Raw genomic sequence first — 27,852 nt, forward strand, 5'->3', positions numbered from 1 at the left:
AATGACTGGATGGTAGATATTGGATCTACATGAAAATTACTGATATTTTTGTGTTTCCTGTGCTTTCCCCTCACTGTGATTAATAATTGCAGTGAGGGAAAGGTCACAGTCACACGAGAACGACTCGGGCAACCAAACACACTGGGTTTATTCCTTTGATTTCTTAAGCTCAGACTCACGTGTTATCAAAAGCTTTTTGCCAGATCTGAATTTAATGTCATGACATTTTAAGGTTATATCATTGAGCTCCAGAGACAGCTCTCCTAGCTTGCTGCTCAGCCTCCCTTTCAGGCTGTGATAAATGCTGATTACAGTCTCTTGTGTCTTGGGGGTTCATTCCTTCCTAATTATATCCAGAGAAACCATCTGGATTTCAGCTCCCTTTGAGTAATCAATATGTCAGCCAGGGTCAGTGGTGTGTCGGGCAAAAGGGTGTCAAGGTCTGTGTTTGTATGAAGAGTTCCAAGACCTCCCTATAATTTATTGTGCCTTTATGGCATTTGGCATCACCTAAATATAGAATGAATATATGGAATGTGAGAAATAATATTATGAATAGAGTAGAGAAAGTTATTACTGATAGCTGGAGTTCTTCAAGATACGCTTACACTGCATCCCTACTTAGAATACTTCTGACAAAATAAGAACTTATTTTAAAATTATAGGTCAATGTGCTTGTACCTAAAGAACATATGGTACAATCTTCTAAGGCCCCCTTGCATCTACTACAGTTTTTTAGAATGGTTATGTCCTTTCTGTCTGTGATTATGGTATTAAAATATCTCATTCCCAAGTCTGGGATAGACTTGATTTAATGGCTCAATAGCTCCCTCCTTCTCTTTTATTTTTTTCAGCTGTATTCAGATACTGTGTCTAAAGTTGAAAAAATTCATTGTAAAGTGCTTAATAAAACTTATTTCTAGTAAAACTAATAAACTTAGAAGGAAACAAGTATTGTTTCAGTAAATATGTTAATGGACTTTGGCTGCAACAGCAAACTTTTATAGATAATAATGAAGCAAAGCTGGAAAAATCTGTTTGTGACTGAAATATCACATGTACTAAATTTAAAGCTTGAGTTCTCTTGTCAAGCAGGAAACCCAGCAGAAGGATTTCATTTGCTTTTAAAAAGCTTTTTCTGACAAGTGCATTTTAAAATTAAAATCCTGAAACTGTTAAAATGCAGGGTTGTTTCTTTTGACAGAGACAAATATGACATCTTCATTTTATGATGTGTCTCATCTCTCTTAGGACATGACATTCAATTAAGAGCAGCATTTGAAAAAAATGTTTTTCTGTAAAAGAAGCATACTACAGGCATTCTTTGCTCTGCAAGACTGGTTTTCTGTACATTCTTTGAGCTATCAAATAAGTGATTGGTAGAACAGTCATTTTTAGTAACAAAGAATGATTTGTAGTTTACTTGTAAAACCAATAAGACTGTTAAGTTATAGACAGATGCTGCTGCTTGTGAGCTCTGTGTGTCTATCACATATATTTGTGATATATGTATGTGCATTTTTAACAATAGGTTATTATTTTAAAGGTAAAGGGCAGACAAAACACTGAAACTGTGAATCACCAAAATGTTAGTGTCAAGCAAATTTCTGACTTAATGGGATTTTCAGGTTTTTATGCTTTCCCATTTTTCTCTGACAAATACATGCAGGGTTTTTTTTTAAAGTAATATTCTCTTCTTCCACCCCAATTTTACACTTGCAGATTTCTGGGATTACATTGCTGGGCTGAGCAAAATGACAGCCAAATTCATGAAGAAAAAAGACAAAACTGTTATCCCAGAAATAGCACTGGACAACTCAATGGCCACTCAAGGACATATTTCAGTGCTGCAGCTCTTGTCCTGCTTTTCCTTTACTGTGTAATGATGCAGTAATTTTATTGTTTACCCCCTATAAAAACAACCAATATGCCCTGAGGGAGAATTAAATGCTGCAGCAAAGGGGTAGCGTGACTAAATCTAGTCTTGTTCCAGTCTTTTCTTCCATTTAGTAGTTGAAACTATGAAGTAAATGTTAATGCAGTAACTCTGAGCAACTGGTGTCTGTTTACTTGTATTTGTTCATAGTCTTTTTGGAATCTTTAATGATAAGCATTTACTTAAAAGCTTAGCCATATGTGTATTTTTACACAGATTGTAAATATATTCAAAGATACAATGAAAAATATTCATTCTTTTTCTCTAATAGTACCAAATAGTGAAAGATGGGAGCCCTTCAGTGTTAAAAGCTCCACAGAATTGTTACACAGACTTAACAGTTTGCTTCAAAGAAGTTTGGAAAATGACAAAACTTTTTGTATAACCACAAAAAAACCTGCAGACATTTCTGTGTGTCGGAGGAGATTGTGAAGGCTCTGATGGTGGTGTTGGACAGACGAAGCAAGCAGTAAACATTTAAATGGCATCTGGTCATGTCAATTGAGTCAATCTAGTTCTCATTCAAGATTCACCTTCTATCTGACTCTGCTATTTAAAGATTGCAAAGTGTGCTGGCAGATAACCAAGGTGAAGCCCAGACGTAGCTGAAGGATTTTCTTTAAGACTCTAAACCACACACTGAGGCTCAAGAACATCTCTGGAGCTCCTGGATCTCTGCTTATATTTTCCAATGGATGACAGCTTGACAGAAGTTGTCAAAAAGAAGTTGTCTCAAAATCAGATTCTGCATCCAGAAAACTGATCCTGTTTGACCTGAAGGCTAATTAATATCATAACCCATGGGTTCCATGCATTCTGAATTTTGGTAGTGTGACTGCAAAATTATTTACCCTCTTAACAGTGATTTCATGTTTCCTACTCCATTTGGCTCCTAATATTCCAAAAATATCACCTAATTATTGTATATTTTTGTAAAACTTTCGTAAAACTATGTGAAATGTATTGAAAAGTTGTAACGTAGGTTAGTTTATTGCAGTGAAATATTTGAAGATTGACTTTTTTTTTCCTGTTTTATTAATTCAGGTGGGGGGAACCTGGAAAAGTGTCCTGGTGAGTTGCAGTCATTATCAGGAAAGCTTCCTATCTATTTGCATTTACTTTGGCAACTACAGGTGTTTTGAGATCAGAGGATGAGTATGAAGATGGTTTTCTGCTTTGCATAAACACTCTGTAGGAAACTCTGGCCAAAAAACCCACCAAGAATTACTTTGAGTTTTAATAATCTTGTGCAAGACATATTTGAAGAATTATCCCTTCATATTTTAATATATGAAACGTATTACATGTCACTCATCAGTATTATTGTGTTTTTGCTATGCTATTCAATTTTTCCAAGATGAAAACCCTTCAATTAATATGCACAATTGGTTCTTAAAGCCTTTTATCTGAATATGATTTTGTACATTTAAGAAGAAAATCCAATAAGTAATTCTCTCTCTATTTTCAACTCCAGCGTCAGATCATCTTCACAAACCACATCTGTCATTATAAGGATTAGACACAGTCATATTCAGATTAATAGCATGATTGAGAATAGGTAGAGAATTGGGTTATATCAGACATGGTTTCTACTTTGATGGGTATTTTTTTATGCTTGATGAACATCCTTTACAAAGCAGTAGATTATTAAATTCTAAGAACTTTTCTCCAAGTTGTGCTTAACATCTCATAGTCCAATTTGTCCAAATAAAAAAACCTGGGGCTAGAATCTGTGAAAAACACGTGGACTCTAAACCAGATTTTCAATGAGAATTGCAGCTTTTGCTTTCACATTTGCATCTAGACTTGTATTTAAAATCATGGGGTTATAAATTACTTCACTTCTTTTGGTCTTAAATCCAAAGTTGATCAGTGTCAAAGGGTTACTGCAATGGCACCGTGGTCAAAGATACCTGAAAGGATAAAGCAGAAATCATCTGTATTCTGCTTGTTCCTCATCATAAGCAGCAGTTGCAGCAACCCTCTTGTTAGAGGGCAGAAGTGAGCCAAGACACAGACTTCTTGTTTATCACAGCATGAAAAGGGGCCTGGTTTGTTCCTCTTTACAGCTCAGCCATCCTGGCTGCAACTATTCACTGACTCTGGCTGCAGCAAGCTCCTGCTGGAGGTTTCCCTTGCAGCCTCTGACTGCTGGTTAATTCCTGCTAAACTCTGACTGCAGGTTTGAGTTTGCAGACTCTGACTGCAGCTTTCACCCAGCTAGACTGTGACTGCAGGTTCCAACAACAGGCTGACCTCACTGCAGTGATTCTCTCTCCTCAGGATCCTTCTTCTTCATGATCTTCTCATTCCCTCTTCCTCAAGGTTCCTCCTCCTTCATGAATGCCCCTCACCAGCTGCTCACTCCCTTTTATCACATTGACCTTTACTGGCTATAGCTGTGATTCACTAGGGGTGAGGCTGTATTGGGTAACTAACACAGCTGTTATTCCCTTACCAGGGAATTCTTACCTGTATTCCCTTCTCCTACAAGCAGCTTTTCATATTTATTCATGTGAGCCCTCAGAGCCTCCTGGACACCTCTGTGTTGGAGAGATCCAGGGTTAGCTTGGAGCTTAACTCAGGTCCTTCTCCTGCCTCTCTCTGAGACATGAAAGAGAGCAAAGGCATGAAGGCTCTTTCTTTGACCTAACCATAAGACAGACAGACAGACAGTGTTCTGACCTTGAATTCCAAAGGCCTCGGAAAGACTCTGCCACATCTTCTGATTCTGTCCAACACTAGAGGAAAAATAGCAGAAACAATGGCTTTGGGGGTTTGTGAATTCTGTTTCTCTAATTTTTGGCAGAGCTTAAATAAACAAGAGAATAAATAAACATGACAGGTTGACATGGGCCAATTCTTACCTCCGTACAGAAAACCACAATTGTTTAAACTGAGACTTCGAATCACTAAAATTTCACTCTGCAGTCACCCAATTCTGCAGTATCTTATATTTTATCACAGAATGGTATATCAGCCAGAAATCTTAAGAAATATTGTTTTATGGTCTGCTAAGATAAATTAACGTAGGTGACAATGCAAATGGTAGTGCAAGTGATTACTTAAAATCTCATTTTTCCTACTTAGCTGTAATTTTGGTAAGGAATACATTGAAAATGTTTTCTGTTTAAAGCAGTGATAAAAGTTCTCACTGTCTGCGAAACCATAAAAGAATCAAAACAGAGTTGAGAAAACAAACTTTGATATCTAGAATTTTTTGCCAGTTAGGTCAATGATGGTGGTGGGATATTATGGATGTAATAAAATCGTAAAGAAAGAGTGGTGATTTATCAGCTCTATTTAAATTTGCATGTGGCACAGAAGTCAGCATGTAGCTCCCTAAATGAATGTTTTGACAAGTGAAATTGTTACATAACGTCATGAGTTCCCTTTAACTTTGGACCTCATGACCAATCTTCAACAGTCCTTTTGAGAGCAATTATATTTCCTAGAGAAGGAAAAAATCAAATCCCTGATAGCCAATTTTCTTTATACTGGGGTTGGTTTGTTTTGGGTTTTTTTTCAGGCTCAAATAACTCTCAGGACTCTTCCAAGCACCTTACATGTGTCTGTATTCCAAGTGAGTCACAAAATTAATTTGTCTGTAATTTCTTCCAAACCCTTGTGACTCCACTGCAGGAGCTTGCTGTCATATACTGAGAATCAGCCTTGCTTTATCTTTATATAGCAACAGGACAAAATCCTTTAAAGACATTCCTTATCTTTTAGTGTCAGATGCTGGGATGTGCTAAGATTTACATATTTCATTAAAGAGAATTTCTCCCTAGTATAAGTGGCTTGTGCAAACACATTACAACATCATTAAGAGGAGCCCTGTGCACCAGTCAAGGCTCGTTCAGAAGAGCACAGGCAAAAATGGGACTGATACTTTTTTTAGTGGAGCATTCCTGCAGATGGAAACTGCAAAGAAGCCACTGGAAACTCTACTTATTTGTTAATTTGCAATGTGCTCCCACTGAGCTTTAACAAGCCAAACCTGAATTCACAGTAATCAGGACCAGTTTTACCCAGTGCTTTGGTCCTGCCAGGGTGCTGGCTTGTCCTCGGTGTTAAACCACTCTGTCTCCCTTTTGTAGTTTAAAATGCCACAGAACACCTGGGAAGAAGCCCAGAAGTGTAGTTTTAGAAGTGCAGTTAAATGACAATACTGGGATGCTCAGGAAAGTCCTTTCACTTCTTGAGTTCTCTTCGGGCAACTTAAAATTGGGGCAATTATTCATTAGCTGTGCTAAGGCTCATCTGCAGTCACACTGCTCAGAACCTGCCTGAAGATGGAAAGAGACATTTCTGACCTGACCACAATGAGATCCTCTGGGGGCATCCTTAGCCAAGGCAAACCAGTTTAGGATCTCATCTCAGGAAATTCAAATTCACTTCTCCTGGCCAGCATGGGAAGCCCTTCATTCTTACTTCACTTGCCAGTGTCCTTTCTTGATGCCGCCTCTTTCAAAGCAGCAATAAAAATTCTCCTATTGCTGATCTGCTCATTTGGGATAAGATTATTCTCTGGATGCATCCTCAGTTTCTCCCTGTGGTGGACTATGAATTTTATCTTAGTCAGGAATGAATTTGGTGTTGGTTTTTCCTGGACAACTCTAACTTAATTTCCTCATCTCCATACACACCTTATAATTCTGTTTAGGAAGTAAAAACCTTTCAGCAGGAACCACTGCTGCTCTCTTTCCACAGAAGAGATACTTGGATGTACGTGTCTATGTGAGCAACACATCCTCATCATCCAGATACTGAGAGCAATTATTCTCATACTTATGTATATTTTCTGTAAAATATGAACATTTTGGTCATCCTTTTTTTATTCTGGATTACAAAATCCTGTATACTTTGATGTTACTATTAAATGTGTATTGTCCCAGCATGGTGAGGCCTGTAACTACTACAGTTATCCAAACCCAGTGACAAATATGTATCCTGTCAGACTGAAGAGAGACCAACTTCAATTTATTTTTTCGTGACCATAAGTCACATTTCTGACCTGTGCTGTACTTCTCTGATGTAGGAGGAAGGCTACAGGACACTCCCTGGCACAGCAGCTGAGAATAAGCCAATTGCACAAATCAGGCGTGAAGCACAAAGACCTTTGTGAGAAGAGGCAGGCTGAGGGAACTGGGCAGATGTAAGATTTCAGCATCTATTTCACAGGTTCTCTGCCTGTTGCTATTTTAATCCATTACTACTTAGAAGCTGGTTTTGTTGATGGGATTTTTTAATGGTGTTTTCTTATTTTCTCACTTATTTCATTTAGAAGAAGCTGTGAAAATGGTGTATTTCTGTAATAGCACACACAGGCACAACACACAACTGATGGAAGAAATTTCAGGCAAGCATATTCATGGAGGAGCTTATGGATCAACCCCTCATCGAATATTCTGTAGTTTCTCAAAATAGAAATGCATCATGGAGAGACCTGATGCAGTCTTAAACACAGCATAGGAAATGCCATACTGCTGTAATTCAGTAAGTCATATTATCTACAGCATAATTATCATTTCAGTATTAATGAGGCATCTTCATAATGTCACGAGGAAATACTTACTTTCATTTCATCTAGTTCCATTTGTTAAATGGCATAAAGCAACACCAAATACATTTAATAAAATTATTAAATTGGAACAGATTGGATTTTTGTATTACTTCTTTTTTTTTTTTCCCAATTACATCTCTGAATACAGATGTATGTTATCAGAAATACTAATGAATGCAACAGAATATATACTTTACACATATATCAGCTATTGGAGCCATGTAGATAAATGAGGATCTGCATTACAGTTGTATAGAGGTGACAATTTCAGACAGAGGCTGCTTGGTTATAAGATTTTTACAGCTCACATAATGGCTCATTATAGGCAAAGATTGCTGTAAATTGTCTGGACCATGAAGTATCTATTGGAAAAGAACTGCAGCCAAAAAGTGTAGGCATTAATAAGGTACAGCTAATGTGGCTCAAATAATACAACCAGGCCCTTTCTTCCAAAGTTAATGAGGTTTGCAGTAAACTACAGCTTAGATTGCTGATGAAAATTAAGAGGATGCTGAGCAATTTTTGTTTTCCAGTGCTCTGTAAAATACCAACTTCATCAAAGGAACTGAGCACATAAAAACACGATGTTAAGGAGGGAGGTGAGGAGTGAGATTGGAAATATGTGGGTTTGCTATTAAAGTAAAAATGAAAATTACAATTTTTGTCTTGATATTTAAGAAAAATATCTGTATTTCTTTAGGTCAGTGTGGGAACATACCTTTATAACTATGTTTTTACCTGATTACAGGGATGTCTTTACCTCATTATAACACTGTTTTTACCTGAGGTTCAGAGGTGTAAGATCAGCATTTTTGTCCAAAGCTTAGGAGACATTTAAGTTGTTCTTTTTACCTCCTTAACTGGAAGCAAGCAAACCCACCACGGAATCCTTGCAAGTTTCAGGAATACCCTGTGGGAACTGTACAAAAATTTTTTTCTTGTTTCATTTCGATTTTGTTTCATTTAGGAAGGGGGTGTGGGGAGGGGAATGTGCCACAACTAACAAGTTGGACTGGGATTATTTGTTATAAATTCTCACCAGGCTGAACAAAACCACCAGGCCATGGGTCAGGAACTCTCGTTCTTTACTACGTAGGCATTCAACTGCAGCAGCACCCACTACTGAGACTCAGAAGGTGTTGCTAAGGAGCCCCTAAATTTGTACCACAGACTTCCACAAGTGGTGGCTAGCAAGTCTTTAATGTTGTACTGTACACTTCCATAAGCTCTCAGCTCCTCACAGGAAACTTCTCAAAGGTTTATTTTGGTTCTCAGCCTGGCTAGGTTCCATTCCCTGCAGGCTATGATAAGCAGATATAAACACATGCAGAAATTGCTGTATGATTCCTGTGTTCTCCTTTTGTCTGCAGGACCAGTTTGCTTTCAGTCTTGACAAGATTATAAAATTACACGTAGAAAAGAGCATGAAATAGTTCTGCTTTGGTTTTTTACATCATCATTTGAGCAGCTTTGCATGAGCATCATCTGCCTTGCCAGTAGAAAGGCTTTTCCATGAATAGTTACAGTATGAGGGTTTTTTTTGAAGCTGTGTTGTCAAAAGCAAATGGTTTGAATTTGAACATGGTTTCAAGTTCAACATTTTTCCCCTCCTGTGGGCGTTATTGTTCGCTTATATCCTTCAGGATCTACCACTTATTACAGTTCTTTTCACAGGAATTCATCTGATTTTAAGCTTTAGGTGGATCCTCTGTCTGGTCAGTTTGTAACGTTTCTGCAGTTTGAAATACAGGAGCAAGAAGGGCCTGAGTCAGGCTGGCTAAACCTAGGCTAGCTAAACCCAGCTCCAACAGGGAATAAAGGCAGCGTAAGGAAGCTCAGAAGCTCATCCTAGAGGAAGGGCAGGGAAGCTTGTATGATATGCACAGTCTGAGTCACTCCCATTTGCATTTCACAGGTCCCCCAGGAGGACACTGTCCCCCAGTTTGTGCATGAGCACCTTTCCCTCTTCAGCCACGGGTCAGGAGGGAACTGAAGAACACAAGGACACAGGGAACTGCTGCCCTCTTCCAATCCTTCATGCGGAGGGCAGGGAAACCGATGTGTTCTTCCCTCAGCAAGGCAAGTGCTGCTCCTTGGGAACACTGAGCTGCCAGCGTGCAGCAACAAGTGAACAGCCTGCTCCACCCAGCGTCTGCAGCTTGAGATGCAGCACCAGGGGAAACGGGAAAAGGTTTTGCTGCAATCCCTGGCATTCCCTATCCCTACTCACAGGGCAGGGGAACCACCTACCTCGAGCTGCAGAAGGAAAAGTACTGGAAACATCTGGCTGCAGCACCGGATTGTGTTCTGAGGAAGATGGATGGGATGCTGACATGATGGGAATATGACAATCACACACACACACTCTCACACACAAAAGCACCAGTCCAGTTTGGCCAGCTTCCAATTTTTCCTTCAAAAAGGTTTCCCCACTCTCACGCTGGGACACAAAGTGTTTCTTCTGACATTCGGTAACACTGTTATTGCTGACACTCGGATATACAAAAAGGTAGAGAAGATATTTGAAAAATACTTGTTAAAAACTTTGCTGGTTAAGATTTCTTTTTAAATATTAAAAAGTATAAGCTCCATCAAAGTATTTCCTTCTAATTTAAGGGAACTTCCCCAGCAGAAAACAGTTCTGTACAGACAGTGCAATATGTTCCCCATCCACACACAGGAAAGGTTTTCCACCCACTCCCCCAAACAGCTTTCACTCCCCAAGAGGCAGGAACTGTGTTCCTGGTGAGGTTTTCATGAGCTCTGGCAAATGTAATTTAAACAAACATTTTTATTACCTATGGGAAAATATCCTTCTGTAAGCAAAACTGTAACTCCTGTTCCTGTATCGTATTTCCACTCCAGTCCTGTAGGCCAAACTTACATTTATTTCCTGTGCAGTAACCCTTTATGTGGATACAGCCTATTAGGGTTTGGTTCTGACTTCTAATAGAGGCTCTGCGGGAAAATAAAATCTTATAGGCAAAACTGAGTGTTAATTCTGTATTTCTACAGCTGATTTTTTGTTTTTGAGTAGCAGAAGGGAAGAAGAAAAGGCAGACTAAGAGAAGCATCACACACGAGCTCATAGCACTCACCCCACAAACACAGGTAACTCACACCTGCACTAAATAAGGAAAATCAATGTCATTTTTATCAGATATCCATCCCCATGAACTGGAAAAAAATGCACTGCTTAGAGCTTTAAGCAAAACCTTTATTTTAGCTCAGAGGCTTGTCTGTATTAAAACCAGTTACTTCAAAATGAAATTCACATAAAATTCAGCATGTAAATGGACTGAAGTTGTCATTGGTCAGGATCAGGTTCTGAAAGACAAGGGCTCCGAGTGACATTTGAACAACCTTGTGTGGCAACAGATAAAACTGAGAAGAGCAGCAGGAGCAGCTCCTGCTTTGCAGGCTGAGGAATCAAAGCAGCCCCTTCCTTCAGCAGCCTTTAAAAGACCAGCTGCACACCAGGGCCATTTAATGATTTCTCCATTTCCCATCAATTCACTCAGCAAGCACTGAAAACAGCAATATCCCAGTTTAATCTGCTGCTTCACAGGAGCGAATTCTCTCGAGTCTTGTTAGAGGCACTGCTATTTTCTGCCAGCAATCAAAGCACTTGTCTTAAAACAATTTCCTTACAACACCAACAATCAAGCTACATTATATACACTTCAATTGTACAATTATCTTTAAAAAATGCCCGTGTACAAAATAGGTTATTTTATTAAAAAAATTACATGCTAGATTTCAATTACATCAACATTTTAAAATAACTGAAAAAATTGATAAATAACATTCCAATTTATTAGGAACACTCCTGCAAGCAAGTCCAGAAGCATCTTCACTTTATTCAATATTTAATAAGCTTTTTAGGGCAACTTGTGCTATAAACCTCATGTACAGTGGGTGAAAAGCTCTTACTTGTGACAACAGAATAAAAGCTAATTCATTAAGCAAGAATATTTCAGTAAAATTATTCTACTTATGAAGTAAATACCGCATGGGCATCTCATTTACAGCCAGTTAGACAAAGAACACAGCTAGTGACCAGAACACATACATTAGTTCAAAAGTCATATATACAAAAATATATTAGAAAGTGGTTGAGTTTAACCACAGGCTCATGTAAAAAATGTTGTTTTAAATAGCAATAGCAAAAAATAGCTATTTCTCTATCTGCAACAGTACAAAAGGCAACACCTACATATGAGGTAGCAATGCCAAATTAAAAACAAAAAGAAACCAAAAAAACAACTTTGGATTGAGGAGCATTTCCTATATTTTCATAGCATATCTGTCAATACAAATATTTAAATGAATACTTCAATTGTTTCAAGAATTAACTACATTAATTTACAAAACCCTTTATTCAATTAACATTTTTTTAAAAATTACTGGAAATTGGTTTAGTTACTGATTTCTCCTGTTTCTAAAAAAGCTGTTGCATTTTTCAAACCCAAACACTGTACAGCAAAAACGTGGAGGCTTTATTATACACACGCGGTAAACACTATGGTACATTAAGACTTAATTTACACAGACCAGAAGAAGCCAACTGTGGTCATTTTATCCTTTTGTGCCTAACAGGCAGACCCTGCACACTTTTTACCCCCTGTTCAATGCCAGGGGCAAGCTGAGGGTTCACTACTCCCTTCCACAGCCACAGCAAGTGTTTGAAGTGTTTCACCTCCCCCGGGGCGTGAGCCACAAGCACAGCTTCCAACGCCAGGGCCAGAGGCACTGCCAGGCAGCAGCCCCTGGGCTGTGCTGGAACTGCCTCAACAAGGAGGGCTGGGAGAAGGGAATGGCTGTGCCTCCTCTCCCACTTCCATCTCTCTGTCCTCCTGCAGGTGCAGGCCAGGAGGGGCCAGCTGAGCCTCTCTGACTAAAAAAATGCCATCAATGAAAAGCCAGGAGGGGAACAACCATCCAGCTGAGCTGTGCCAGCTCTGGCCGTGGGGCTGCAGGTCCTTCATGTGGGTCAAATCCTCTGCTTCCAGCTCCACTGACCAAAAAGACCCTGCTGCTCCTCTAATTCAGGCAACTAAATTGGACATCTGAAGTTAGGTGGTACGAGTAACACCAAAAAATGAACTGGATGGAATTTCAGCATTTATTGTATTAAGAAAATAATATACTTTACATCACAGTGCTTAATTAAATGCAATAAAAAAATGTAAACTCAGAATTCTAGATAAAATTTAGCTTGAAAAATTAGGGCTCGAAGAGTTTTGAAAATTCACCATTTTTAAAAAATTGAAGTCACAGACAGTCAGTCCATGTAACTCACATCTTGAAGATTACTTGCAAATAACACCTTTGACGCACTCCAAGGTTTGGTCGGGTTTTGTTTGTTTTGTTTTCTTTAGAAGCCTAAATAACAAATGACCAAGTGCAAAGGTAAGAGGTATCTTTTTCTCTGCAAGAACCACCTGTGGCACGGCGGTGCCACCAGGCCCCCGGAGTGCTCTAGTAGATGTAGGGGAATATGCGATACGGGACGCGCTGGCAGTACCTCTCCCACGCCAGGCCGTACTTCTGCTTGCAGTGGTGCTCGTCACGAGCCTCGCGGTGAACCAGCAGGCAGATGAAATAGATCACGTAGAAATAGGGTAAAATGTGATTAAAACCTGCAAAGGGAGAAAGTCAGCTCAGACACAGGGCAAAAATCCAGAGATGGCAGCTATTAACATCTTCAAAGCTGGTGACACACACTTGTTCAAGGCTGAAGCATTTTATACTCCTAAAGTATCCAATATTCAACAGGATAGTGCAAATACTCTGAGACATGTTCACACATAGAAACTTCCACTCAAATCTCTGCCCCGCAGAAGGTTTTCTCTATTCTGGCTGCAGACATGAGTCCAGCTTTGCTCAGAGTACACGACTTGACTTGTGGATGCAAAGAACTGGAAATGACCCAGAAATGTGAGACTGCAGCCCAAAAAGCCAACTGTACTCAGGGCTGCACCAGGAGGAGCGTGGCAGCAGGTTCTGGCTTTAACCCAGACCTCTGCTCTACTGAGACCCCACCTGCACGCTGTGTCCAGCTCTGGGTGCCCAGTACAAGGAACCCTGCGTATAACAAACATTTTGAAAGATAATTTCACTGTGTTTTATGACCTTTCTTTTAAATGTACTTCACTTCAAGTCATCCATGTATATGGTGGCCCTTGTCTGCAAGTAAGCTCCCACTTTTGGGGAACTTTAGCTGAATACACACTCACTAGCCTAAAAAATTTAAAGAACAGCTAATTAGCAAGTAAGTCCCATGGTTATTGAATGATAAAGTGTCAGAAAGATGAGTAAAATCTTCAGTATATGTCAAATCCTCAGCAAGTTAGAAAGGGTAAAATGGAAGAGAAAATGTGCTGCATTAGACTTATGACACAGAAATCTGCCATTCAGTGGGGTTTATTAGCTCAAATAATTACCACTTGGCATTTCAATCCCAGTCAGATGCAAGAGATAAAAGCATTTTTGCTAAAATCCACTTTGGTCTCAGAAACTCACCACAGGGCAGGGACCACGCCAGAGCCATGATGATGTCACCGAGGTAATTAGGGTGACGAACAAAGCCCCACCAACCCGTGACGAGAAGCCCTTTCCCAGTTGCAGTGGGTATAAATTTCAGATCTGTGAACAGAGTGTTGTGGTCAATGCAGTGATTGAAATACGTATTTAAATACTACAAAAAGCCATGGAACAAAATCACAGCCAATGGAATAAAAAATGTACTCACTGGCCAATTTGGGATCTGATGGATTCCGCCGGAAATTGTTTTTCTGAGAGTTTGCACTACGGAATATGTAATACCCAACACCTGAAAAGAAACAGGATGTGTTTTGCATTTTCAGTATTTTCCAGTATTCTCAGCTTCAACAAAAACACTCATATGCCCTTTGCCACACTTACTCCACCAAAGCCTTTTCCCCAGAGATTCAACTGGTATTTTCTGGTTCTGAGAGCTCCAACAAGACAGAAATGCCATTGGAAACCTGCATTCCATTTGCTCCCCCTCATTACTGACTAACTTTGAAGAGATTCTGAAGAACCTTTATTTTCACATCTACTTTTACATCTGTATCTGAGCTTTTTAATGTCACACTGAGCTTGAAATTCACATCAGGTAGTGAAGGCAGACACTTTGTATGATTACAGCTCTATTTAGCAGCCTAGCACTTTGTTACAGCCCCTACTCCATAAACTGACCACCTATTTACAGGGTCATGATAAAGAAGAACCAGGCAATGAATTATCTGGGTTTGAAATTCATATCCCCCATAATTTTCACACAGCAGCCTAAACTCGCTTTTTCCAAAGCTGCATTGAAAAAAGATGATCACAACATACTTTGAATAAAGATATTATTAAAAATAAATAGAAACACAAGAAAAAACATTAGGTGAAGATGTAAATTATTTTCTGTTTTTCAGTATTGCACCTATTAAGTTGTACATCTTCTCATTTTTCCCAATTCTTTGTCATGTCTACAAAATATGAGTGGGTTTTTTTGGGTTTCCTATTCAGATAACAGGGACAACAAGGCTACGTTGGTGCAAATTTAAGGTTGCTTAAAGATGTGAGATCTTCTCAAAGCACTCAGCTTTGATGAAAAAAGATGTTTTCTACTGACACACATCTGTAACCACAGTCATCAGGGAAGGAGATGTAGTTAATTTTTCCTTGGATTCAGTAGTGTAGCCAACAAGGTACTGACTTTTTTTTAATGAGTCAGCCAGGTTGACTTAAAAAGGCATCTATTAAATTCAAAATATGTTAAGTCACTTCTTCAACTCCAGACAGCACCCACCTAGAGCTGCCTCTCAATAGAACAATTAGGTGTTCAGAGTCTTACCTATCCTTCATTTGCTAAAATAAGAGTTTATTATATTCTTTGTATTTCACAGTAGCCAGACCATGACTGCTGCATCTGAGCTAAAGCTTCACCTCCCATCTCAAAAATCAGAACTATGTTGTAACCAAGAGCAACAGTAACATTTCCTGTAACTTACAGTTCAGAACTGTAATTGCTGCAGCAACAGGCCAAGTAATTGTGGTGGGGTGACCCACTAAGTAGAAGGCCTGCAGGCTGTAGACAAATGGAACCCACACCAAATCTCCAAATGCCAACATGAATCCAAATCCATCATGGGTAATGTCCATTGTGGTCAAAACAGCTTCCTAGAAACAAGGAGGAAGGAATTTTAGCATTTCCAAAGCTTCCTTCTCTTCACATTGTCATTAGAAATGGAAACAGTTGAAGAGGATTGGCATTTACCTCATACCAAAGAGCATCCACCACATAGAGAAGCTGGAAGCTGTTCACAAGAATCATGGACAGGGATGGCACACTGAGATTGTGGATCTTCATCTCAGCCAAGAGCATTGCCAAGTTTATAACAACCTAAGTTAGAAAAGATTTTATTTTAGAATTTACATGTAAAAGAAAGTGGTCATTTCTATTACACTACAGGACATTTTACTACAGGTATTTTTGACCAATGTTTAAGTTTAAAAAAACAAACTATTACACAAGTCAGTTTGCAACAAACCACATTTCTGAAGCTGTATAACCTCAACATATGAATACTTTAAAAGGGTTTTCATTTGCCACAAAACAAAGAAGCTAGAAATTTCCTTCAAGTGAATAAAAATGGTCATTAAAAAACGAGCTATGCGGAATTGTTTTTCAGTACTCATTTATAAGCAGATATAGAGTACTTATAAATATATCTATACATATATATCTCCTTAATATCAATTATGTGTGTGTGTATGTAAAAAAGTCCCTCTGTGTAATATTTAAGCAAATAAAATAACTCAGATTACTGACTCACCCAGCCAATTAATCCTGGACGCAACTCACAGAAGAATTTGAGGTCAAAATTACCAATACGAGGGTTTAATTCATGTCCAGTAAAAAAATCATAAATAAAATACCCTGCGGGTAAGACACAAGTTCTGTTAGCAATTCTCTTCCTTTTATCTGCAACTACACTCCTCCCCATAAATAAAATCCCATTTTCCACTCTTGTTCTCTCATTACAAATTTTTATAAAATTGGTAAAAAAAAAGGATTTTTTAACAGTATGTGCAAACTACAAAAGAAAAGCTACACAGCTTATATTTTAAGATGCACAGTTAATACTTTAGTATTTTATTTATTAGGAGGACTAATCACTTTTGAAGTTCTCCCTGACACTTGTTCCTCCTTTAATTTCAGCCTTGTCCTGAAGATCACATCACATGATCATATGGCATTAATTAATTTTACATTTTCTCCATTTAATTGCCTTTGTCTGGGAAAAAATTCCCTTCAGCTGTGACAATTACCCATCCATCAGAAAAGGTGGACAAGAAGGAAAATAACATGCCCTGACTTCATGATATCTGACACTGAGTTTGGGAGGAAAAACAAAAAACAAACAAACAAACAAACAAACCACTCCCCAGAGCAAAGTAAAAGTTGAGGTCTTATAATAACCAGCCCTAAATCTAGTCTTCCATTTGTAAAAATGAAACTATAGCAAACAACTGGAAAGAAATTATCCAGAATGTTCCAACTCACCAGAATTTCCACCTGGTGCTAGTTCTTCCTCAGGTGCTTTCAGGGAACGAACGTACAGATAAATGCTCAGTGCCAAAGAAAAAGCTGCAGCTGACACTGCAAACTGCATGAAGTGATCGTACAAATAATGAAGCTCAAATTGAAAGTACAATAAAACTCCAATAGCTGCAGCAGTCAAAATAAAAGCATAAAACCCTAAAGGACATAGAAGAAAGACATATTAGTCAAAATAATTTTAAAAAAACCCCAATTTATCATTCTCCTAGGACCTACCTAATCCAACCTTTCTGCATTTTTACTTCTCCCAGTATTTGCCCATATTCCAGTAACATCTTGGACATCCCATGGTTCAAACTTCTGGGGCACAGCATTATAGCTGAGAGACTCTAAGTCCTGAAACTGTATCCGTCAAAAGGACAAGAGGCAGGAACACTCAATACTTCTCAATTTTTTATGCCATAGGATCCAATTTCAGATTTTTAGTAGAAAAATGGACACTGACACTGCTAATGGATAATGAATCATCTTTGAATTATCTTCATATATATTTTATACAGATAGCAGCAATAAAGTATTAAAATGATTTATCAAGTCAAAACTTGAACACAAAAACTTTTGCATACTTTGAGAGTATAAAATCATGCAGAAGGATTGATGCCCAAAGAGGAGCAGGGAGTTCTCTGCTGCTGTCAGCTAAGGACTTTCTACAGATTCCTTCACAGGGTCACAGGGGTTGTGCTTAGAAGGAACCTCCAGAGTTCACCTGCTCTAGTTCAGATGGAACCTCCTGTACTTCACTTTGTGCCCTGTGCCTCCTGTCCTTCCCTTCCCTCAAGAGGGCTTTTGAACTTGCTATGAAAATTAGCTTTTAAAGAACTAAGATGATGGCTTTTTAGAAATAATCCAAATTATGTAGCTTATTTCCTCTCTTTATCAGAGGGCACAAAGAATTGTAGCACTATGGCATGACTAAAGACAAAAGTCCAAAATCAAGACAGGTATGAGACAGCCTCAATGAAACTGGAGACTCACTTTTGCAGGATGCAATTCCTTTTTGCAGGATGCAATTCCTCTTGTTTCTATTACTTACAGCCCTATTCCAGCTTTAAAATGGTGCATCTTAGCAGCCTATGACAAATCTCAGCTTTTTAATTTGGTACTTGGATTCCACTACCAACCCTGTACAGTGTAGTATCTTGCTCTTGGGGCACTTAGTTCCTGATGATTACTACCCACCTCTTTCCAGGAAAAGGCTCATCCTATTTTATCCAAGATTCACAACAGATACACTCTCTGGTCACTGTATCCTTCAACATTTGTATTTTATGGTGCTGAGCACTGCAAGTCATGCAGTGGAATCGTTTCAGAACAACCAACTGCAACATGCTTACCATTTATCCGGTATTGCAGTTTCCTCCCATTGGAAAGAGGCAGGCCTTCTACAACCTAGGAGAAATAAAGTCTTCATGTTCAACAAAGTATTTTTCTGTGGGCCCTTCAGGGGAGGTAAAACAAGCTCAACTCTGCCAGGACCAGGAAAACATTCAGTCAAAGCAACCAGCTGGACACACTCAAACCTGAAGCTCATGCTTTGTTCTAAAACATGCTCATTGTTCTAAAAAACATACTCTGGATAGCAAATGAAAAAGATTAAGTTTCAAATAAAAACAATTTTAAAATAAACCTCTTTCTAACCAGCCTGAAGCAAGGAGAATTGCTCCAATCACTGTGAACATGTACAATAACAAAACACGATTGATCTACTTCTGAGTGTCCTGTCAGAATCTGCAGTAACCCTCAAGTCACCAGAGGGAAGGAGAGCCTTTGCTTGACATGCATGTGGCTAGAATGGTTTATAGCTTTCTGTAAAGGAAGATTACATTCCAAAATGCTGCATCTCCATAAGAACCCAAATATCAAAATAGTTTGTGCATTTAAGTCAGATATCTGAAATTCTTCTAGAATTCTATCAAGCCAGGTTTATCCACACTTTGATCTGAATGCCAACAAAATGCCTTCTGCCTTCTCTACTGAAAGGCTCTGAAATGCAAAAATTCTTAACCCCTTCCAGCCTAACACACAGTTCAGTTGCCCATGAAGACCCAATTGCTCCCAACAGCCTACCTTTCCAATTGGCAGCAAGTGAAAAACAGCTTGAAGGGAAAACCACAGAAGACAGATACCAAACACCCTCCCGTCCCAGAGACTCTCAAGCGCTGGCAGAGGAGGGACGTTCAGGAGACTCGGATCATCTTGTTTGCACATCGACAGCAAGTACAATACAGTAGCAGGCAGGACAAGCATCAGCGTGAAGGTGCCTGTAAACAGACATCACGGCATGTTAGAAGGACAGAAAATAAAAAGAATAGTTGAATTTTACTCTGAATTCTGCAGCCAAGGTCCAAAAAGCAGTTCTTGACATGACAGTATGGTCAATAAGTAAAAACACACAAAATAGTACTCATTTTCAACTATTAAGATAATTTACACACGTACCAATTCTTCCTCCAAACTCCAGCTCCTTTGTTTTTGTTGGTATTTTCTCAATTGGTTTTACAGCCACAAAAGTTTTTTTCTCTGAATAGATCTCTTCCTTTTTCTTGTCATCTTTCCTCGAACGCAAGCTGTACTGCTCAAGCACACGCTTCACTTCCAGGTCTGGTTTTAACTTTTGCTGTGAATGAATAAAAAAAATTTACTAAAAAGTTTCCCAGTGATTTTACTTTATTTCAGTAGAATATTTTCGATTTCAGAGGACATTACTCACTATAAAACACCAATATACAATTATCCATAAAGAGACTGCTGAAACCAGGCACTGTAACCTACTAGGCCATGGTTACCGCTCAGCAGCAGTTCCAGTACAGATCATCCATTGCCACCCTCCTCCCTTCCCTTCTGCCTATGCCTGGGCATTAGATAACAATCAGGACTAAGGCAAAAAACCCACACTTTTTCTCTAGCAATGTTTTATGTTGCCTTCTATTTCTACTTGATTATTGTATTGCCCTTTTCTAGGAATTTCTGACAGAACCAAGCTAGCAACATGAAAAAACCTAAGAGCAAATTCCGTGTTCCTACCTCCAACATGATGCAGGATGTGTCGTTTTTTTCTGTACTTTCAGGTTCACCATTGTACCTTTTGGTGTTATTCTCACTTGGTTTCTGCTTAAAAGAAGAAACACAGTTTAAGCTTTCAGTGTCCTACATATGGCATTGTCCTGCAGAACTGGAAGTTTGGTTTTCCGTAAAATATCTTTGAAGATATAAATTCTCTCATAAAAATTCTTCTCGTGAGTCTAGCTTACACAACTCTGGGAAGACATGACTCATATGTTTTATTTCAACTACAGTTTTGTTGAAGAGAACCCGGTCTTTCCAGTCACACAAGAGCCAACAGATCAATCCTATTCTTCAGACAGAAGCCACGACAAAACCACCAAAGATTTTTTTTAATCCCTTTAACCCAAAAGGTTAAAAGTACAAAAAGTAAACAGTAGATGCTGGCTAAAAAACTACTTAAAACCAGCTTGTGATCCACAGGCACTGGATCACACAACTCAGAGAAGCTCACTGCAAAACAAACCCCACAACTGCTTCAGTGCCTCAGAGCACTAATTTACTAAACCTATCTAGCTAGTTAGTATTAATCTGGTTTAGTTTAGCTGAAACATAACTAGAACCTGTTCATTTTCAAGAGGTCAGCAGAGCACATTTCCAGTTCCAGGGACTGTGTCCCAGACAAGTGAGAAGCCATCTCAAGGGCACAAGGGGCAGAAGAAATGCTGTTTGTTTCTTCACAGAGAAACACCACCTCTGCTCCTCACTTAAAGACCACCAGAACCATTTTTGGCACTCAATCTTCACAAAAATGCTAAGAGCAAACCTACTGAATTTCAGCTAAATACCAGATATTGGTAAACTTAGAGATCCTTACAGGTTAGTTTTTATAATGAAACCAGTTTTGCAATATTATCCATCAGCAAGGCCATATTTAAATATTTCACACTGTGTTTTCTCCTACTATTGTAACAAACTGTATATGGTAACAGATCTCATTTCATTTCAAATCCTAATACCTGCCTGCTATGTACCAATTAACACATCTAAATGTAAGCTAACCTCCTTTGCCCCATTTCACCAGCAGAAGCACATGGCTAACAACGACTTCAACATTAAATATTAAAAAAATTCTATTTGTTTGGATTCTGAGAAGTTGACAGCATCACCAAATTCAACTGGAACTTTATAACCTTGGTTTACCTCTCAAGAATTTCCTCAGAATTTGCAAGTTAGAAACCCTATTTCTAAAGAAAAAAAAAGGCAGTTCTGAGATATACATTTGCAGATAATTATGCTGTGCAGGGAACATGAACTGGCTTTTACAATGATAAACTCAGTCTGCATAAAATTCATCTTTCACAAATAGCAGAAGTACCTTTTAATGAAATTTCAGCAAACTCACAAACAAAAACCAACAAACAAGACTAATACCGGTGGAGCTAAGCTGGTCTCCTGAATGGTTTTCTTTTTGTCATCTTTGGGCTCCCTGCTTTGGGAAGCAGAACGGCGTCTGCCCCTCGCTGGCCGACCAGGAGACCGAGAGCGAGACCTGCTGCTACTTCTTCTGGAGGGAGAGCTTGAAGAAGACTGGCTCTTCCTGTGCTTGAACGATGACTGTGACTGAAAGAAAGATGGAAAGAAAGCAAAATCTTATCTCTGTCCCAAAGAACAATTTTAGAAACACGGGGGCTGTGATGAGGACTCTGGCATAGTTCTATAGATCTGTCTCGCATTTCCTCTACCGATGCTCTACAAAGGCTGTTAAGAAATAGCAACTGCAGAAACCTCATTCTGCTGGCAATTCCCAAACAAGCCCGTTCCAAGTCCAACTGCTGCTGGCAATTCCTGCTGAAGCTACAGAAAAGAGGCTGTGGCTGTAAGCTACCAAAGTGAGCCCCAAGCTGTTGGGCACAGCAGCCTCTCAATCCTGTGCACAGGGAAAGGAAACAAGAGCTGTCTCTTGAGCCCCCAGAGGGCTCTCACTCCCACTGCTCAGCTTTATTGATGCACTTGACACAGCAATGCTCTTCATCTGTGTGAGGCAACACAGAGCAAATCGACACTAAAAACCCCAAGTTGTCCCAATCATTTCATTGTATCTGGGAACTAATCCCATAAACAATTTACTCCAAAAGCACTTTTTGATTTCACTGTGAAGTCTACAATGCTGATTTCTGCATGTAAAATTTCCACAATGCAACTTTTATAACACATAAATGTTTCATGACAAAGAAAGGCATTTTCCCAGCTTAATTCTGCTAACCTGCATCCAGAAGTAACAAGTCAGAAAGTCTTGAAACAGTGAAAACAGCTGCCTGCCACAAGGCAGAAATATTTTGGTCCCAAAAGAGAAAGCCAGTTACTGGACATGGACACTGCCACCAAGAAGTGACACTATAGTTCAGATAAAGACACACGAGCTGGCCTTGAACCTATGCAGGTTTCAGAACAGGCCATAAATGAACTACAGTGAACGTTCAAACAGGATTTTTTCCTCCTGCATTACTGACTTTCAACTGGAACTTCTATGAAGTTTTAAAGGCCTTTATTAATAACAAAAAAATGAAATAAAGATATGTAAAGAGGAAGCAATGTCCTTATATGACATGAACCTTTCTAAAGGTTTGTAATTGTCACAAATACAGCACAATACCTCATGAATACCTTTGAGGACCTAAACCAGGAAAAGCTCTTTGCAGATGTTTCAAGTATGTGCTTGAGGGGCATGCACTGTTTATATTTACAGTGACATTTAACTGCATTTTCCATTTGTTATCAAATTTTCTTGTTTAGAGATGGAAAACCATCGAATTATTATCAGCTGACTGATTACTACCTTTGTAAGGTAGCCAAACCAATTTTTCATGAAAAATCATGCTAGAGAGTTCCTGAAGGATCAGACTTGGCTTTCTTCAAAAATACTACATTTTTTGACATAAATAGAACAACCACGATACTTTTAAAGATGGGGTCATTACTCATTGAAGACACAGTTCACAAAAACTTGCAAAACAACTACCCAGTCATAAGCTGAAGTACTGATGATTACATACACGTGTACTCACCCTTATATCACTTTCTTTCAGTGCAAGTTCAGTTCCATCTTTGTACTTGACAGTATAAAGATGAGCAACATCATCGTAGCTGGTCACTTGTACCTCATAGTACAGGACACTTCCTGGCCAGCGGCCCATCACCACCTCGCCATCAGCAAACTTCCGGCTTGGCATTTTCCAACCAGAATCCCTGGAAAATTAAAATAAATCAGTCAGCCCACAGACAGCTAAGCATTAGGCTTCATTTTCCCCTATTCTCTGTATGGTGTAACTGAAAAGGAGACACTCACAAGTCTCCCCTTGGGAAAAGGCTGTGTGGTAAGAAAACAGCAGTGATCTCTTTTCCAAATCAACAAGAGATGAAGAAATAGTCTTAAAACAGAGAGAAGACTGAACCTGCATGTTCTGGGAAAACATTCAGATCTGTTGGACGAGTGCTGAACTACGATGTACAATCTCCATCATTAGGCAAAGCACATCTTTGACCAAAATTACATAACGAAACTCATCTTATCTAGAGGGAAATGCAAATTACATGGTATTGAAGTGTCCCCTAAGCCATTTCCTGTGGTTCTACAGAAAGGACAGTAGTGATGATTTCTAAACATTAAACATTCCCAATCTCTCCAACACTTACAGCCACATTACACACTTTCTTCAATTTATTATGCCAAACACTCAAAAGTTAGGAAACTCTGGAATTTAAGCTCCTGTCTGGGTTCAATGTTTTTCTTTTCCACTCTTTAGCACAAGGGCATCATGCCTTTTGCATGGCACCATGGGAAAACAAAGCAATACAGAGCAAACACACAGCAACCTGAAAAACTAAATTCTATCTATTCTATCTAAATTCTATCTAATTTAAATTCTATCTAGTCTATCGGCACCATCAGGTTTTTACTTCATACTAACCAAACGTGGTGTAAGTGACTGCTATCCTTGGTTCACCCCACCAGGTGCTGGAAAAAACCACAACTGCAACTTAGAGAAAGTTGTTTTTAAGTGTAAAGCCCTGTAGAACTGTTTGTAAAGTGCTTTGTGTCATGTCATTGCCTTCTGAAAACAGATATCCGCAGCAGAATATATTTTTAGTCTCAATGTATCAAGTGAGGCTACCTTGAAAGGTAAAATATACACAAACATTTGTACTGGCGCCATGTGTACAAGGGACGGCAGGGACAAGAAACAAACCACAAAAGGTTGGTGTCAAAGCATTTCATTTTAACTTGTTTGCTTTATAGATAACATGTGAAGCCACACAAGCTAAGGTAAACACAAGTCTTTAACTAGACAATCATTACATATTAACTAAGCTGCAGTGAAAAGTTGAGATTCTTGGGGAAAAAATACTGTTAATATTCAATCACAGACCTTCAATCACATGTTGGGGGATGGGGCTCAGTGAGGTTTTACAATCAACACTCATTCGGGCATTTTCTGACATTGCTGCTGCTGTTACATTTTATACCTGTGTAGCTCTCCAGTCAAAAAACCAAAACTCAGCAGAATTCCTTCATATGGATTTTATTACTAATACTCCAAACTGCTTCAGAACAGAAACATCTGGACATCTCCTCTGCTGTATAATATTTGAAAGAGAGAGAAAAAATTTATAATTTGGTTTCACTGACTCTTACCAGTCAGAAAAATTATGAATTCTAGTCTGTGCTTGTTAGGCCTGTGCTGCTCCAGCTCTTCTGCCTTCTAACTAGTGTTTCTTGCTTCTGTCTTATTCTTTCTCAATTCCCACTCCTTCAACTTTCTTTTATCCCAGTCAGCTTAATCCCTTCAAATTCATAGTCCTGTTTCTTATGACTTCCATATTTTCATTTCAAATTCTCCATTCTCTCCTTAACCCCCGTCTTGGAGTCTTTATGGATTTTCTGCCTTGTTCACCACACCAGTTCCGGTTCCTCTTTGCCACCTCTGCTTAAATCTGATCTCAATCCCCATTCCTGTCCGCTTGCCCAGTTTCCTCACACAAAGGCAGTTCTTCAGGAGATACACATCTACTGCTGCTCTTTCCCAACCTCTTGCAGCCACAGCTTCTTCCAGCTCTTCCATAAATAGTCTGAGCAGCGGAGCACCCCGAGCGCGGGCGCTGTCACCGATGTCACACCCCGATCCATGACTTCCCTTCCCCCTGCCTGCCCCGCTTCCCACGCCCCGCCCGTTTCCTCTCCCGACCTGCAGCACCTCAGGCACCAGCGGCAAACCCGGGCCGGAGCGGGCTGGAGGATCCTCACACAAAGGTGTAAAAAACAGAATCTTTTCCAAAAAAGGTCACTTTTTTTCATGAAGTTGTTACTAAGGACATGTACGCCGGCTTTTCCAATTTACACCAATCACTTCAGAATAAATACAATTTCATAGGGATGATAAAATGCAGCTCTCTGCCAGATTTGAAAGCCCAGTAGTTCTGTATACAAACACAAAGCCCAAAGAAAAAGTAATTTGATGATTGAATTCTTGTGAAAGACAGAAAGACCTTCCCTTCCTCCAACCTTGTTCACAAAAGGAGCTGAAGTTAGTTTTAAAAAATTTAAAAATATAGTTGAAAGACCTGTAGCTAAGTCAACATCACATAATTCAGCCTGAGATAGATCTCACCAATATGAGATTCCAAAATAACAAATAAGCAAGTGGAAATATCTTCTGACTCAAAAATAATGAATAATCTTATTAATGGAAAATGTATGTATTTTTCAATTCTTTTCCTTAAATATTACAGCTTAATAATGAGCTCAAACATTAAACATTAAAAGAAATAAATGCGACTTTCTACCCTATCAAAAATAATCATCTTGTTCTGCACCCCAGTGCCTCCTGTGAGGGAGGTTTGCAATCCTCATTCCTTCTATCCCACTTCAAAAAGCTGCACCTTTTAGAGGCAGCCTTCATCTGTTCAGACAACAAACGCAATTACTGGAACCGAGAAAAGACAGGAAGTCTTTCAAAAAAAATTTGGTTCAGAGTTTACATTTTTAATTTACTCCTCTTTCAAGCTCTGCACACCCCTGATAATTTTCATGGTATCAGCTGACATCAGCCTAATATTTCCCAGTAGTTCTGCACAAACTTTTGAAATCCCAGGGCTTCAAAACACGAATCCAAAGAATATCATCTCATCCGATGAATCCTGCACCGTACACACATCTGTCTGCAAGCTTAGGCACTTACTCAGGAGACGAAATTTGTGTTTTCTGAACCAATACTATTTTCCTTTAGGAATCTAGAGTCTAAGAGAAAGGATCAAAAGGACTTTGTATCCTTTACCAAGCCAAGCCAATTAATGCAAATCTCCCTGGAGCTTAAAAGTTGGTAAAGAATAAAAGTTTCTGCTGACTCAAACAAGAATGAGATAATTAAAAAGAAACTTGGCTGAGAAACATATTGCCACATGCATGCAATTCTGATCTTCTTAATAACTCTCTCACTAGATACGTGGGAAGATATTTCAGTGTGGAGAAAGCGATGACTGCTACCCTGTAGCCACAGGGAGATCACACCCCATCAGCAGAAGCTGGGTACACAGCTTTAAGAATAAATAAACACTAAACAAGTCTTTCCCTCTTGGAAGAGCAAAGCTCACATACACCCAGTGATTCCATTTACTAATTCTGACATCTCGCCGCTGTTAGACAACGTTCTGGGTATCAGAGGAGAGAGCCAGTTGAAGGTAAGAAGAAATGTAGGAAAATAAAGAAGACGCTGGCAAGTCAAGGCTAACAATACACGGAAAGTCACTGCTGAATTCACCAAAGAGAGCTGTGCAGGACCTTTACAGCAACACCATTACTCTCCCCACATTTCTTGCTCTTCACCGTCAGAACGGTGGAGGCACCTATCCCTGTCCAAGCCAACATAACTTCACTACGAAAAACAAGCACAAATCAACTTCGAGGCAAAAATAACCCATCAACCCTGGGGCTGGCAATCGAGGATCTTCCTCCGAAGAGGTTTCCACTGGAAACCCTGCGAGCGGAGAGGAGGCGGCCCCCAGCACGCCGCGGGCAGGGCCCGCCAGCGGCGCGGCGCTGTAGACAGGAAGGGCCCCACGTGCCGGCGGAGGCCCGGCCCTCGGCCCCGCCCCGCCCGCGGCCCGGGCCTGGCGCGGGGCCTCCGCCGCGGGGGAAGGGAGGGGCCGCGCCGCCCCTCGCGGCCTACTCCCGCTCGGAGCCCGGCGCGGCGGGGCCGAACAAAGCGGGGGCCGCTCGGCCCCGCCGCCTCCGGGGCCCCGAGCGAGGGGCCCGCGCCGCCCGCCCGCTCACCGGGAGCGAGGCCCGAGCGCGGCCGCGGCGATCGGCCGGAACGCTTCCCGCCGGGAAAGCCGCCAAGGAAAAGCTGGGGGGAGGGGAGAGGGTGGGAGTATCCCGGCCCGCGCGCGCCGCCGTTGCCGTTACCTGGAGCCGCCCGCGCCGGGCCGGGCCGGAGGCGGTTCCGCGGAGCGGCGGGAGCGGGGCCCGAGCGCGCGCCGCTCTCCGCTGAGGGGAACAACCGCCCCGCCGAGCGACGGTTACGGCCGCGCGCACGGCCCCGCCCCCTCGCCCGCCCGCCAACCGCGCCCATTGGCCGGGACGCGCCGTTTGAATCGCGGGGTGGCCGCGCGCCATTGGCTGCACGAGCGATGGCGCGGTCCGCCCTCCCC

The 27,852-nt window shown here is 40.2% G+C and overlaps 1 protein-coding gene across 2 annotated transcripts; it reads right to left on the reverse strand.

Moving 5' to 3' along the window:
• Positions 1–10,698: 10,698 nt before the first annotated feature.
• On the reverse strand, positions 10,699–27,757 carry LBR (lamin B receptor). 2 transcript variants are annotated; one of them, XM_063391120.1, is made up of 14 exons: positions 27,608–27,757; positions 23,214–23,394; positions 21,580–21,768; positions 20,167–20,250; positions 19,582–19,759; positions 19,210–19,403; positions 18,477–18,531; positions 17,086–17,280; positions 16,355–16,458; positions 15,796–15,921; positions 15,530–15,698; positions 14,257–14,337; positions 14,028–14,150; positions 10,699–13,144 (listed from the first exon to the last, which is right to left on the reverse strand). In XM_063391120.1, the coding sequence occupies exons 2-14, from the start codon at positions 23,376–23,378 to the stop codon at positions 12,984–12,986; spliced, it is 1,824 nt and encodes a 607-aa protein (XP_063247190.1). In that variant the 5' UTR covers positions 23,379–23,394; positions 27,608–27,757; the 3' UTR covers positions 10,699–12,983. The 2 variants fall into 2 exon arrangements, with proteins under 2 accessions (XP_063247190.1, XP_063247189.1); XM_063391119.1 differs by having other exon boundaries at positions 20,167–20,253.
• Between the last annotated feature and the right edge of the window lie 95 nt (positions 27,758–27,852).

Source organism: Prinia subflava, chromosome 2, assembly GCF_021018805.1.
Source record: "Prinia subflava isolate CZ2003 ecotype Zambia chromosome 2, Cam_Psub_1.2, whole genome shotgun sequence".
Lineage (NCBI taxonomy): Eukaryota > Metazoa > Chordata > Aves > Passeriformes > Cisticolidae > Prinia > Prinia subflava.